The 15953-nt window shown below is 42.8% G+C and overlaps 1 protein-coding gene and 1 long non-coding RNA gene across 2 annotated transcripts; both read right to left on the minus strand.

The window, feature by feature from the left end:
- Positions 1-3527: 3527 nt before the first annotated feature.
- Positions 3528-11348, minus strand: LOC144986991 (uromodulin-like). Its single transcript, XM_078935767.1, has 12 exons — positions 11291-11348; positions 10775-11021; positions 10427-10662; positions 10262-10324; positions 8951-9150; positions 8747-8872; positions 8482-8666; positions 7263-7414; positions 6940-7185; positions 6648-6858; positions 4265-4351; positions 3528-4160 (listed from the first exon to the last, which is right to left on the minus strand). Exons 2-11 carry the CDS (start codon positions 10949-10951, stop codon positions 4265-4267), a joined length of 1683 nt encoding a protein of 560 aa, XP_078791893.1. The 5' UTR covers positions 10952-11021; positions 11291-11348; the 3' UTR covers positions 3528-4160.
- Positions 11349-11892: 544 nt separating this feature from the next.
- LOC144986993 (uncharacterized) lies at positions 11893-14207 on the minus strand. Its single transcript, XR_013650832.1, has 4 exons — positions 14076-14207; positions 12518-12595; positions 12224-12318; positions 11893-12114 (listed from the first exon to the last, which is right to left on the minus strand). It is a non-coding gene; the product is annotated as an uncharacterized LOC144986993 (long non-coding RNA).
- Between the last annotated feature and the right edge of the window lie 1746 nt (positions 14208-15953).

Here is a 15953-nt window from a genome sequence, read left to right on the forward strand (position 1 = left end):
AAAATGCTTGCAAACGCATGTTTTGGCGTACCTGGTTCACAAATCTCACGGTCACGCACTGTTACCCAAACTTTTAAGACCATTTTTGGGCTCGCATTGAAAGTTAAAGCAGGTTGAACTTTGACCAATCAGGGGCCTGGATTTAGCATGGTTGGCACACCTTTTAATTGAGGGTAGTGGCAACCATTTGAAAATTGATCATGAAAAAAAAACTCATGACTACGGTTTGTGTCTGAACGGAACTATACAACACCAAGTTTTTGGTGAACGTTATTCTACATGGAAGTCACTGAAGAGAACTGTGGCAAACTTGATTCACATCGCACAGTGTTTCTCCTCTTCCGAGACCATTGAAAAGTGTTCTGGGTGGCATATCTGCAAAACAGCAATCATATATGAACTGCTGGAGAAAGCTGAAAATGTAATCATAAAGAATGTCCAGCAAGAAACTCATCCAGATGAAATCAGATGTTTTGCAGCAAAACAAAATCTGGCCAAAATGAGCCTACTGATAAAGCTTAATCCCATCATTGGAAAAGACGGCCTTCTGAGAGTTGGTGGCCGCATTTCTCATTCTGGCTTGGAAGCAAAAGAAACAAGACCTATCATTTTGCCATGAAACACCACATAACTACCCTGCTTGTGCAACACCATCATGAAAGCATCAACCATCAAGGCAGGCACTTCACAGAAGGAGCAGTCAGAGAAAGTGGCTTGTGGATTGTTGGAGCTAAAAGGTGCATTGGGAAAGTTATAAACAAGTGTGTTTCATGCAAAAGACTAAGAGGGAAGTTTGAGGAGCAATTAATGAGTGACTTACCAACAGAACGTCTTAAAAATGGAGCCCCCTTTGACTTACGTGGGTGTTGACATCTTTGGCCCCTGGGAAGTGCTTTCAAGGCGTACAAGAGGAGGACAAGCAAACATCAAACGATGGGCTGTGCTATTTACCTGCTTGTGTATCAGGGCTGTACACATTGAAGTAGTGGAGGAAATGAGCTCATCCAGCTTCATCAACGCACTGAGGCGCTTCTTTTCTCTGAGAGGCTCTGCAAAGCAGCTACGTTCTGACTGTGGCACTAATTTTATAGGAGCTCAGAAAGAAATCACAGCTTCAGTGTCTAACCAAGACAAGGTGCGACAGTATTTGCAAGAGCACAAGTGCACGTGGGTATTCAACCCTCCTCATTCGTCTCATATGGGTGGAGTATGGAAACGTGTGATTGGCATGGCAAGGCGCATGCTGAACAGTTTGTTGCTACAAGCTGGGCGTTCTCAGCTCACCCATGAAATCTTGACGACACTGCTTGCTGAAGTCACGGCTGTGATCAACGCTCGCCCAATAGTGTCAGTTTCATCGGACCCGGAGCATCCACACATTCTGTCTCCTGCCATGTTGCTCACCCAAAAATCTGCAGCTCTTCTTCCAATTTGTGACGACATTGACCACAAGAACATGCTTCAGAGTCACTGGAAGCGTGTTCAGTTCCTCGCTGACCACTTTTGGAGCAGGTGGCGGAAGAAGTACTTGTGCACCCTCCAAACTTGCCAAAAATGGCATCACAAAAAGACTGAAATCAAATAAGGAGATGTTGTGCTTCTGAAAGACAAACAAGTCAGAAGAACTGAGTGGCCCATTGGAATCATCGTCAAGAAAGTTGCAAGTGAAGATGGAGTTGTGAGAATATCGGAGGTTAGAGTTGCTAACCAAGGGACTGTTAAGACTTATTATCGACCCATCTCGGAGATGATTCTTTTGTTACGTGGTGACATATGAGTTAGTTTAGTTGTGGCATCCTTAAGGCCCGTACACACCGGGATGAATTTCGTCGGCGAAAACGCCTCGTGACTAAACAAAGGGCACTAATGAGAGTGTGCACACCGACGCGAAAAAACGCCACGCGTCAAAGCGTCACTTTTTAAAAAACGCCTCGGGTTCGTTTTTTTTTTTTTGACGCGTCCCATCGAAATCTATTCGAACAATGAGAATGGCGCTTTTGCACACGTGTCTGGAGCTTCTGAAGTTACAGGAAAACACAACTTTGGGGCGCTCAAACACAAAACTGTCTTGCTGAGCACACATACCAGCGAAGAAGATAGACGCCAAGTAGCGTCTACACTGCCACGAAGAAATAATGACGGACATTCTAAAATATCCCCGAACCAAGCACCAGTTGGAGCTACTGGTGCTTGAAATATTCATGTTTTCTTTGTATGATTCTGACAAGCGCGTAAATACTTGCTCTCTTCTTCTTACAAAGGTGCGCCGGCGCAGGTCATCTAAGGCGTTCGGCTGCATTGACCTCAGTAACCTCTCGAGATCATCGAGATGTACTGGAACTGAGTTTCTCCTTGTTGGGATTAATAAAGTTTTTCATTCATTCATTCTGAGTGAAAAGCGACTTTAAGAAGCGTAAAGTTGCGCAGCGCCACCTTGTGTACAGGAGTATTTCTGTTTACATTAAGCGCCATCTAATGTCAGGGAATGAAATTGATTGTTCACTCGGCTCATCGTCAGCGAAAATCGCCTGGGTGTGAACACAAAAAACGTGGCGAAAAACGCTGGCGAATAATGCCTGGCGAACATTCGTCCCGGTGTGTACGGGCCGTTAAGATACCAGACGGGGAGTGTTTTGGCTTTGCCATAATGTTTTTATGTGCACTGCCCCTTTAAGAGGCACATTAGCATGCTCCGCTCAGAGCACGAGGAGCAGAGCAGAGTCGAAGTCCCGACAGAGGAGCAGCAAAGAGTTGAAGCCACGCCAGACAAGTTGCTGTGTTTTGGTGATGTTCTAAGTTTAAGAAGGCATTCCCTGTAGGTGTATATTTTGTCTAAAAAACAGACTTATTTTGGAGTTGTACATTTTTATGACATTTTGAATATGTCCTGTATTCATACAGTATCATCATCCCTGGCATATAAAACGGAAGAAAACCCATTTTAGCGTCTGTCATTCATTGTGTGGAGGTGTTTAACTGACTGGATAGAGGGAAATGCTTTCATGAGTCCAAAACAGAAAAACACTGTGACTTCTGTTTCACAACTGTCACAGACTCTCTATTTGTTAAGGCTTATTTCTTTAGTTTTCAGACTTATATCAATGTTATGTAGACTAAAAAAGTGTTTTTTTTTTGTAGAGTAGATTATCTAAAGACAAGGGCCCATTTATAGATAAACATTATTTATACCACAATGGGGAAATTCTCTTATCTGCGGCAGCAAAAAAGACATAAAAAAAAAAAAAACTAGCAGCAAGAGTGACATTCACCAAAAGATAAATTTACCATTTATAACCATCGTCCTTGAATGGATACAGATCAATCACTGCTCAGTTCAACGTTCTTTACTAATTTTTGTAAGATTTTGATTCACATGTTTAAGCATTCTTTTCTGCTCTTTTTTTCAGTCAAAATGTAAATTATTATGGGTGAAATACAGTCAAAGATCCAGCTAGTTGTATAAAAGACGACCTTCTCAACACCAAGAATTGTGGTGGTAGTGAGTACACAGAGATGAAAACTCAGGCTTTTCTTTAACCACACGTTTTATTATTATTGCTGAAAAACTGTAAACAACCACAAAAACACAAACATATGCTGTTATTGTCATACATTTTTCACCTAAAGTTTAAAAGGAAATCAATCAAAAGGACCAGTTCAAATGAAGCAGAATTGGGTGGTTTAGATGGTACATGTACACGACCCAATAGAAAGACAGTAAACACCAGTGTAATAGGAACTCTTTGGAAATACTTTTAGAGCTTCTGTTCAATAAAAGAGTTAACATCCAACAAAATTTAACATGTCAAAACCCCAAAAGTTGTACATTTCTAGACTATTTACTCAATAATATATCCTCCAATGCTAATTCTCCAGGGAGTTCCTCAGATTGACTTAAAGTACATCCTTTGATTTTGTAGAGAAGCTAAAGGAAACTCACACACTTCCCTTTCCCATGTCATTACTAAGGCACCAATCAGATGATCAATATAATATCTAGGATAAAGTTTGGTATTTTCTACAGAATTCATCCCTAAAATCAACAGTTTAACTTCTGATTAAAAACTTAATTCATAGAAGCAAGAAGTGAGAATCTTTCACACATTCATGTTCAGGACCAGGATCAAGTCAGGAAAGGTCAACGCTTCTGTTGAAACCACCTGGAAACACAATTTAAAAATGAATGAAAGATGCTTCAAGAGAAAGGGCTAAAGTTTTATCATGTGACCTTCCTGCTGCTTCTGGTAAAGTTCACTAGTCTTACCTAAGGAGTCCAGACCATGCTGATCAAGGCTGGAGCTCCACGTCTGTATCTGAGAGATCTGCGTCTTCTAGCTGGACCAGAGGAACCCTGGAAGACAAAGTTCAGACGTTAAAACATTTTCTGTTCTCATAGTTCTCATTAAACGTGTTTATTTAGTAAAGTTTCCATGGAGACGTACCGGCTCACAGATGCCGTTTTTTTTTTTTCTTACTTGTTCTGTCCAACAGCTGAGCAAACAGATTAGAGCTGAAGGCCTTTTGTGTTGGACAGGTTTTACCATCACAAAAAGAGGTTAAATAGCTTTGAGAAATCAGAGTATAGATTTGTATTTATTTGTTATATTTAGCAGTGAACCCCAAGAAGGCTGCTGGCCCCGACGGAGTTCCGGGCAAAGTGCTCAGGGTGTGCGCCCATCAGCTCGCCCCCACCTTCACAAAGATCTTCAACTTCTCCCTGGCCCAGGCAGCAATACCATCCTGCCTGAAATCAGCAACCATAATCCCTTTGCCAAAAACATCTCCTACCACCAGCCTCAATGACTATCGCCCAGTGGCCCTCACGCCGGTCATAATGAAGTGTTTTGAAAGGCTGATCATCCCGCACTTAAGAGACCACCTCCCCACTGACTTGGACACCCACCAGTTCGCATACCGCAAGAACAGATCCACAGAGGACGCCGTAGCCGTGGCTCTTCACTCCGCACTGAACCACCTGGAGCAGCAGCAGAGCTACGTCCGGATGCTCTTTGTGGATTACAGTTCTGCTTTCAACACAATAATCCCGGACAGACTCTGCAATAAACTGCTCACTCTCGGCCTCCCACCCCTCACATGCAATTGGATTAACAACTTCCTCACAAACCGAACACAAACTGTGAGACTTGGCCCCCACCACTCCTCCACCCGCACACTGAACATTGGGGCCCCACAGGGCTGTGTGCTAAGCCCCCTGCTGTACTGCCTCTACACTTATGGCTGCAGTCCGGCCCACAACAACAACTGAATTCATCAAGTTTGCCGACGACACCACGGTGGTCGGACTCATTCCCAGGGGGGAGGAGTCTGCCTACAGAGAGGAGGTCCTGAAGTTGACAACCTGGTCCTCAGAGAACAACCTCACCCTGAACACCAACAAAACCAGGGAGATCATACTTGACTTCAGGAAACATGGCGTGGACCCAGCCCCCCTCCTTATTAATGGGGAGCATGTAGAGAGGGTCCACACCTTCAAGTTCCTCGGCATCATCATCTCTGCAGACCTTTCCTGGACAGCCAACACCACCGCCATCATCAAGAAGGCTTAGCAGCGTCTAGACTTCCTGAGGGTCCTCAGGAAGAACAACATCAGCACCAACCTGCTGCTGACCTTCTACCAGTCATCCATCCAGAGCCTGCTCACATACTGCACAACTGTTTGGTTCGGCAGCTGCACAGCCGTGGATAAAAAGAGACTGCAGAGAGTCGTAGAGACGGCTCAGAAAATCATTGGGTGCCCTCTCCCCACCCTGACGGACATCTACTCCGCGCGCTGTCTCACTAGGGCTCACAACATCATTAAGGACAGTTTACACCCCGGCTCAGACCTGATCAACCTGATGCCCTCCAGGAGGCGCTACAGATGCATCAGAAGCAAAACGAACAGACTAAAAAACAGCTTCTTTCCAAAGGCAATAACAATCCTCAATTCCCAAATGCACAGATAAGAAAAAAAAAACAAAAAAAAACAAACATTCCTGTTTACTCTGTCCACAGTCTGTCCACAGTGTCAACTATCTACCTCATTGCCACCTCTGCACTTTGACATGTCTACGCACAGTTTTTTCATACGCAATTTTTGCACAATTATCTCGGGACTCTTCAGCACAGTTTACAGCTTATATTGCACACTTGTATATACTGTTTGTTTGCTTGTTTGATTTTATTATAATACGATGTTTTCTTTACTACTTATCCCCTCCTTACTGTTCTTGCACTGATGGTGATGCTTAAATCTCATTGTACTATGCACAATGACAATAAAGCCATTCTATTCTATTCTATTCTATTCTATTCTATTGTGGGAGGGAGAGGGGAAGAATGTGAGGGGGGGGAGAGTAAAAGGAAGAGAGGTGAGAAAGTGGGGGATACAAGCACTAATTTGAATAAGTTATTATTTTAAGCCGTCACAATTATACCAGATCTGCTGCAAAGATAAATATTACATCAAAGGTGAAAATCTGACACGAAGATGAGCGGAAAATATCTGTCCATCAATACACTGTGTGTTAGGAGGAGGGATGAAGCAGACAGGGAGCAGTGTGGCAGTGTGCTCGTGCACGTGGGGGTGGAGATACATGCATGCTGCCAAAGTGAACCGTGTGCTTATAAGGTGAATCAGATCCTACCCAGCCAGACCAGGAGAGAGGGGGGGAGACCCCCAGGCAGCCCGGGAGGGGGAAGCTGTTGTTCTTTTTGACCACCAGCTGCAGCTGGCAGTGAAGGTAGACTTCTGAAGGTTCCTTTCCAGAGAACTCAAACATGTTGAAGGAGAAGGAGTTGGAGGTTCCTTGTCCATTTCCCATCACTTGAACTGTTCCATCCTCTGCATTTGCACAGCTGGTAACAAACAAGAAAAAACAAACTATTGTCAGAATTTTTAGATGGTTGCCTTGAAGCAGGAGGTTCTGATCGTCTCACCCGTCTGTGATCAGGTCATATCTGGGAGAGCTGCTGGGTGAGTTCCCACTGGTTGCCCAGCAGGAGTCGGTCACCACAGAAACCACCTCTGCATCCAGACCGTTGGTCTCCAGCACAATCCAGATCTTCTGGTTCAGCCTGACATCACTGTTTGGACCCAAAAGTTGGGTTTGGGCAGCATCAGAGTAAGCCTTCATGGTCAAGTTGTAGTGCCACTCTCCAGATTGGAGGACAACTTCCACAGAGCTGAAGAAACAAATAAGATTCTTTAACTCATAATCCAGCTCATTAGTTTCACATCCTTGTTCTAATTTAGTACTCACTTATCTATAATCTTGAAGGCCACATTCTGCAGTTCAGGTGCAGGATGGCTGCAGGAGAACTCAATGAAGACTTTATCCTGACGAGTGATGAGGTCCGAGGAGCTGTTCCGGGTCACAACTGCATTTGTGAAGATGACCTGGCTGTTGTTGGTCTGAGGAATCAGATGTTCAGAAGTAAATCAAAATGTTTTATTTTCAACTGAAAATGAAATGAATGAAATTTAACAGAAGTTCCTAAAGCCTTTCAAACATACACCCCTGTGGGAGGTGGACCTGTATAGATAATGTGGGTCTGAGTCCATGGAGGGTCATAGAGAGGAAGAGCTGCATCTTAATAGAGCACAAGTGTGTTTTGCTGTTCCCATGAGGCTCATGTTGCCACTTTAAGGGACACCACGAAAATAGAATGTACCATTGTTGTGTGTGAACGTGTTAGTTAAGTATTTGTAAGGATAATGCAAGCTGCACTCATGTATGACATACAGGTGATGTTGTCTGTTGCCCTTACGCTACACTTTAGTTGTCAGTAAGGTATGAGTACTGGCTCCCTACTGACAGGGAATGCTCATGTACAGGGTGTGCATGTGATATGCAAGTGCTCGTATGGCCCACAAACTAACCTCTGATTGTCTAATTTCCTCATTTCTAGCAGTCAGGTTGTTTGTAAGGGAGGCACACTTATCACTTGAAGAGGTCTAATGAGCTCTTTGTGCTGTTCGTAGGATTTGGTTTGAACATTGAATCGTCTTTCTGACACACGTACATTTCACCTATTTCACCGTTACTTACCCTTATGTGTTGTATAAGTGTTCAGCACAGCCAGTTGCCCACATCATTCTCATAGGAACAAATGCACATCAACAATTTCTCCCTAAGCTCTTACCAAACAGTCTATGACCTTGATATTTTGTGTGGGCCAGCTGTGAGCTCCATGAAACCATAGAAACTTTCACAAGTGGATCAAAAGCTCTGTGTTTGTCTTGCCCCCATAAGCAGAGTGCTCATTATCCTTGAACCTTTGCGGAAAATAAATGCCAACTTGGAGCGTTTTTCTGCCCAAACCGAGGGGAGACTGGTCACCAATATCTCTCTCTCTCTATCTCTCTATTTATCCAGTTATTTCCATTAAGGCTTAAACTAGAGAGCAGCAGGAGAAGCTCAGCAGAGAGAAAGAAGAGATGTTTTTGAGGAGAATAAAGAGATGGAGGAGGAAACCCACCGTGACCTCTGTTCCACAGCTGTCACTGCTAAAGTTGAACTTCAGAATGTGACTCTCGGGGTCCATCACACCTGTGCAGGTCTTGTCATTGAGGTGTAGGTGATTGTAGTCGATGCCGTTTTCCTTCAGGAGACAACCCACCAGAGTGAGTGAGGCAGTGTTGTCCTTGCAGACAGTTGGACCTCCTGAACATGTGAACAATGAGTCAAACTATGAAATGTAGTCCTTTCTAAGTTCTGATAATCAGGTCTGACAGCTGACATACCCAGTCTGTTCTGTTCAGTGTACTGTGAGGCATAAATGGCTCTACAGCGGCAGTCAGTGTTTCCGTGGATATCTCCACAGAACTCATGGTCACTGCATTTGTCCTGACAGATGGGCTCAGGGTGGTCTGCAGAGAAGAACAAGTGTGTTACTCTGAGAATGTAGGGGCTTTGACAAACAAAGATCATTTCTGTAACGTTCTTACGGCACTTAGCTGCTGTCCACCAGTTCTGCACGGTAGCTTGACTCTTCTGGCAGGCTTTGGCGTAGGCCTTAAGGAACTGACACCTGAGACCGTCCACTGCAGGATACTTGTTCAAAGTATTTCTGCAGGCAATTATGTATGACTCTGGATCAACAACAGCATTACAGGAGGAGAATGGTGAAGATTTCAGGATGTTACACCTGTTCAATGCAGGAAAGAGAAGAACAGAGAAAACGTTAAACAGATGATCATTTATATTACTTCTTAATCATTAGCTGTGTTTACATGGATAAACATAATAGGAAACAACACCTGATCAGAATAAAAATGCAAACATGCAAATCGTTCAGAATACTTTGCCCCGATCAGACTCATTCGGATCAAAATTTCTTTGCAACGAGTTAGGTGGGTAATGCCGATTGTCGATCCAATCATGGTGGATAGAAGCAGTTTATTCCAATCGTGGGTAACTACAGCGCTGGCTTTACGTAATGCGTAGATGGTGTGGCACCATGTATCTGAGCAGAGCAGCCAGACTCATCGCTTTGTGTTTGCAGGCAGGGCAGCGTGCTTTTTTACAGTGTTTGCTCTGGAGGAAGCTTTGGACCGCAGTCCGTCTGGCTGCTCTCAATGGAGGCAGCCTTTAAAAGCACCATTTGGACCTCCAGTCTATGAGAAGGGAGCCTTGCAGCAACAAGCCTCCACTGTGACTTGACCCCCTTCTCCAGTTTGTTTTGGACTTCACCTGTTTAGTTGTGTGTTTCACTTTAGTGTTGTGTTTTAGTATTTTGGCTTTGTGCCCACTCTGTTTAGTCTTTTGGTTTGTAGTTATGTTTAAGTGAAGCTGTAGGGGTGAACTGCCATTTTCTTTAGTTGTTTTCTCCTGTTTTTGTTGATCCAGGGAGGTTAGTGTTCTGTCATTGATTTCCCTTTTCTTTCATTTACAGGTAAGATTACAAGATTTCAGTTAGGTGGGGTTTAGTTTGTTATTTTGGCCTTGGTTCACGCTGAAGCCTTTTTGCTTCACTTTTAGTTATTGATGTTGTTGATTTGTAAATTCATGTGTTATATTTTGTATGGATACATTTGTTTGTTAATTTAAATTTAACCAAAACAATTTAGTGTTATGTTATGACCCCTAGGTACCCCTAGACTCAGAAGGGGGTCTAACAGTTTCCCACACCGATCTTTTAACTACATCCAGAGTTAAATGTTGTTGTTGGCATGTATTGGCCAAATCCTAACCCTTCTTACAGCTCCGTTCTGCAAAGAAAAACGCACTGGTCGGCAGGATAAAAAAAATTCGCTTACTGTTCAATCACAGCAGTGCTGTTGATGGTGTCGTCAGCAGGATCCTCATACTGTTGCTGACAGCTGCAGGTGACAAAGAACACACAGTCAGGACTGTTCTAATCTTTTATCAAACAGCAGCAGATCAGCAATCAGTGAGACTCTGACTTTGGGATCAGATGTTACCTGGAGTCACTGGACAGCCTTGAAGATGAGGAACTGCTAGAGTCTGCACACAGACCCGTAAAAGTGTGACTGACAGGTACATCCATGTAGATCTGAGCTGTGGTTCCATCAAAGAACACAGACACAGGTGAACCATTGAGTGAAATATTGGCAGTGACTCCAGTCTGGTCCTTGGAGAGACCAACACCATTAAACGTCTGGACTGAACCACTGAGGGTCACAGGTGAGCCTCCCACCTGTTGGACAGCAGACAGATTGAAGGAGGAAACAGTCAGTAAAACTCCTCAATCATCTTCAGAGCAGAGGAGGTGTGGAGGAGATCAACTCATGAGGTTTTAGTCAGCTTACCATGACTCTGTGTCCTTGTAGCAGCTGAATGTCAGCACCCTGACTGAAGTCCAGAGTGACACTGTCCACAAAGCTCACATCTCTGCGACGCCGTTCCAGAAAGTTGGCCTTCAGAGTGAATCCAGTAGACTGATCCTGCAGCAGAGTGTACTCACACCGGTCTGACACTGAGCTCATTTGTCCTCTGAAGTCAATGACGGTGGGACCGGTCACTGTGCAGAGTCCTTTCACCGAGCAGCTGATGGAGCTTATGAGGAAAAAAACGTCATTGTAAACCACAGCTGAGGCCTGCAGCCACTAGAGGGCGCTGTGTTGTTTTCTGAAGCTCCTCAAAGACAAACATTTATTTGTCTCGTGTTTATTTGTTGATGAACTTTAATGAGATCTAATACCCATTTATACAAATGAACAGGTGCACACCAGCAAAATTGATCAGTAGACGATTTGCAATATATTTAATTCAAATCAAGAATGTAATTACGGTTTGTTGCCGTCACATTGCTTAGTGAGTCACACCTGCTTGTAGAGCTAACACGGGTGTTGCTGCATATCAGAGAAGTACAGTTGTCAAGACTTTGGCAGTCAGACACACTGACTGGGCTGTAGCATCAATGTTTGATAAGACATAGAAACCAGAACAAAAGAGTCATTTACTAACCTGAGATTCTGCAGCCACTGGTGTCTGAGATAACAGGCCCGTTTAGAGAGCCCGGCACATTTTCTACCACATCTCCATTGACCAGAACACTAACAATCTAGAAAAGAAAAACATAAATGAATTTAAGAGACACAAAAATAAATCAAACGAAAATGAAGTTTAGATAAAAAAACATGCACTTCCTTCTGCATTAAAGCACTCAGAAGATTTTAAAATTAAATTTAACATATAAATGTAATCAACAATGTTATCCTAAAAACACAAATTTCTTATACTCACTTTTTCTGGAGAGGCAGACCAGTATAGAACTGACTGTGACCCCATGGCAAACAGAGAAAAGGTAGTCTATGATGATGAAGAAACATTATAAAGGGTTGATCTCATAGTCCAGAAAATAGTTTGATCTGATGTTTGTTTAAGTTTGAATCAAGAAACCTGAAGATTAAACAAGCATACTTACTGAACTAGAGAAAGTCATATAGCATGTTGCATCGTTCGTGATGGTGTTTACTGAGCTCTGCACCAGAGTTGTCAGATAAGTCCAAAAGAAAGGATCATCGTCAGCATTTAACTCAATAATTTTTTTGCTGTCAGCATTAGGGGCCTTAATACAGTCGCCGTTGCTCTCAGGGTTGTAATATCCGTTGAAACAAACAAACATGTGTTCACCGGTGAAGTTCATCTGTAATCAGTTTGAGATGTAGTTTGTTAGACAAATATTTCTTTCATTTTTCTAAAAATCTTTGCTCAACAAAAAGACATCCTTGATTGACAAAGTTTCTATTTCTTACATAGACTGTGGTGTACACCTGTCCATAATATGTGATGGGACATAAGCTGGTGTCAACCTGAGTGTTTTCAGTTATTTGGATCTGAATGAATGCATCTGAAAAGATGGAGACACACAAGAGGACTCAGTATTTATCACAAAATTAAAATCCTGTGTTAATGCAAGGATCTGAACAGAAATTAACAGGACATTAAAAATAGAAAAGGTGAAAACCGAAAAACTCTTAATGGTCGATGCACAGAAAAGATTCATAGACATTTCTAAGTTTAAACAGTTTTCATTTTTGGTGACTTACCCGTCAGTCCAGCAGCAGCAAACAGGAACAGCAGGGGGAGGAGCATTTTGGAGGAAGGACCAATCAGGTCACAAAGGTCTAGAAAACACAACGGATGGAAAGATTGAATTCTTTGAAGAGGAAAAGACTAAAAGCAGGTAGTGAGTTACTTGATCACATCAGTTCAGCGTTCCGTGATCTCAGAGTGACATAAGACAGGACGATGGGTGGTTTTAAAGGGTTTATGTCATGTTTTTTACTCAGCAATAAATTACCTTTGATACACTAAAGAAATAAAATATTATTATTTTTCTCAGTTTATTTTCCTACACAGAAGTAAGACGACTGGATCTCTGAGGCTCCGCCTTTCACCCTGTGTGGGAGCCGCCCATTAAAAAAACATCTGAATTTTTTGCAAAATGGATGTGCATATTATACATAAAGAGTGAGAGTGTTTAGCTGTTTAGTTCCATAGGAGAAAGTGTGTTAGCCAGGGGGCGGAGCTGCCAGGACAGACCCTTGGAAGGTGCTGTTCCTCACTTTGTGATGTCACAATGGGAGAACCTGCTTGTTTCTGTGGTGGGAGGGGCGATCAGAGTTTTTAAGAGTAATGCTCAGAGATGTGTGAATGGATCAAAATACCACTTCAGGGTCGTTTTTTTTTGTGAGAAATGAACATTATAACAGAGAATTGATTTGTCATGATATAGCCCCTTTAATCTGTGGTTCCTTTATAAAATATCTACTAAATGCATCGTTGCTTAACTAGAACCAGAAGTCTGGTCATTTCTGATATTGTAAAATCCTTTAACACAGGAGATGTAGACACCTAAATAACACGTTCTGTGACCTGCTGTAACTCTTCAACCCTTTATGCAATCAAGGTGAATCTGCTGATCCTAATGGGATGAAAAGCCGCTGTACGTTGGTAGAAAACAGGAACAACATTAATAACTCATAGTCAGTGGCGGTTTTTGATATGGGCGAGGTGGTCGTGGCCCAGGGCGGCATATTAAAGAGGGCGGCATCTGGCGTTTGCCGTTGTGCTATAGGTAAGGAAATACCTAAGTCAAAGAGGAGACTTTCAGCTTTTACTTTGACAGGCCTGCTACGGCCTACATCTAATGCTTTAATTTTGACACATCTGATACTGAAAATCGCACCGCTCTCTTCATCCTCTCTCCTCTCCACACTTATGGTGTGAAAAAAGGATGAAAATAACTAAGAGTGAAACAATGAAAAACAGCCACATGATAAGGAAGTAGGCAGAAGAAAAACCTTGGCTCATCCCTTTTTTGACAAGAGCAGGCAATGGGGATTATTTCCCACAATTCCCCGCTCCGACACAGCAGACCCAACGTGCACGTGACCACCGCCCTCTGCTGCAAGTTACTTGACACTTGCGCCTACAGCTCTTGTGGTAGTCTTTGGAACATAAGTCAAAAGGCGGGCGCAACTCACCGGTGGGTGGGTGAATCACAGTAACAGGTAATTGGGAATCTTTTTCACTGACGACTTCCAAACCCATTAAGAAACCCCTAAAATGTTGAAGCTCCAGCAGGTGTGAAACTTGTCTTACCAGATGCAGTTTTGAAGAAGATGAAGACTTCTGTTCTGGGGGGTCTCTGACGATCCTGCAGGGGGTCTCAGTGAAAGATGCTGCTGTCCTCGCTTGGCTTTCCTCCTCCCTGTCTGCCTCCTTTTATCTCCATCCTGGCTTTTATATACACCCAGAAGAATTTAAGGGCAGGGCTGCAGGTGTGGAAACCGACCTGCCAACGTGAGGGAACCTCCCCCCTCCTGTAATTGGAGGATGGAAAATAAACACAGAGGAACTAAAATCAAACTTAGAGGAATAGTTTCTTTTTAAAATTAGGGATGTAAAAAATATATTAAGGGATTTAGACATTTGAATGTGACCCACAATGGAATACTGACCTGTCCAAAGTGTGCTCTGCTTAGACTAGCCTGGGTAGGTTACAGTAACACCCTTTGTCCTCAGGATGAAGCAGGAATAGATTGTGGATTCATGGAATAACAAAATTCTCTCAGTCAAATGTTGTTTTCCATTTCTTTTAAACAAGGTCTGCATTTAGTGTTTTTTTTTATTCAACTTTGAGTTTGACTTTGTTCTGACAGTTTAACAAACTGGTTTTAGTCAAATGTTGTAATGTCTTGTTCAAGGTTGTTTAATTGGAAAAAGACGACTAAATTCCTGCACAACCTGTTCTTTTTTCCTTATTCTCAGGTGTGTTCATAGTCGTGTCACCTGATAGGAATCTCTCTTACATGTGACAGAAAGAAACAAGACCTTTTTGTAGCACATTGAGGAAAAAAAAGTACTATTATTATATTGTGTATCATGTTAAAATTATGTAAATGACACAGATGTAACTCTGGACACCGGATTTGGTCGCCCGGGGGGGCGGTTCTTCCCTGCATGCTCCCTTGTGGCGTTGGGGGGGGGTTACGGCTGCCGCTGCGGCGGGGGTCTTGGTGTGGGGATGGCTGGGCACTCTCCTTCCTTCTTTACACATTCCTCCATCCATTTTAGAAAAACATAAACACTCACCTTCGCACTAATAGTTTGCGTGATAGAATGAATAAAATATTACATACTAGTTGGTTTGAAGGCATAAGTATGCGTTTGTGAACACTATCTGTTTTATACATGTTGACATGTGGACATTTTTGCAGCTAGCAGGTGTGTTGATAATATTTGAGTGAGTGTGTGGACAGGCCCCGTCCTTTTTGTACTACATTTGAACCTTACCGTAATGATAAACAACCAGTAAACTTGTTGCTCTATGCAGCTTCATGGTCTTATCCCCCCTCCCCTCCCACTATCACCCCCCCCCCCCCCCTATGTCTGAATAAAGGGGTTTATTCAGACATACCTTTGGTTTGTCTGAAGATTACTAACCCCTCTTGTTAAAGTAAAATATGTCCAACACAAGAGGCCCTCAGCTCTCATCTGCCTGCCCAGCTGTTGGACAGAACAAGTTTAAAAAGAAAAAAAAAGATTCAGAAGTTGCTGAATGGCTTGTACGGCGTTGGTTACGGCCAACAGTAACCAGAAGAAAAAACCTTAAAAAGGATTAAGGCTCAGTGCCTCAGAAAAAGGGACACTACAATATAGGACTATACCATAATTGATTAACATATTCTATAATTGATGTATGTTCAGTTTACATTGTTCTAATTAGTTAACAGTTTTTTTTGCCAAAAGTCTCTGTCCTGTGTTTTACTATACACATTAAAATATTGTGTACTGTATTTCCAAATTAATTCTAAGATCACAACAGTTCAAGGAAAAAGTATCTGTACATTGGTGATACTAGCCCTGTAAATACTTGGCATCGGATTGATACAAAGTACAGCCCAGTATATGCAAATCACTAACTTTAGCACACCTAAGATAGTTCTTTTGTTCGCTGGCAGCATTCTTTAATAAGTT

This window comes from Oryzias latipes, chromosome 18 (assembly GCF_053564925.1).
Source record: "Oryzias latipes strain Hd-rR chromosome 18, Olatipes_Hd-rR_3.1".
NCBI classification, from domain to species: domain Eukaryota; kingdom Metazoa; phylum Chordata; class Actinopteri; order Beloniformes; family Adrianichthyidae; genus Oryzias; species Oryzias latipes.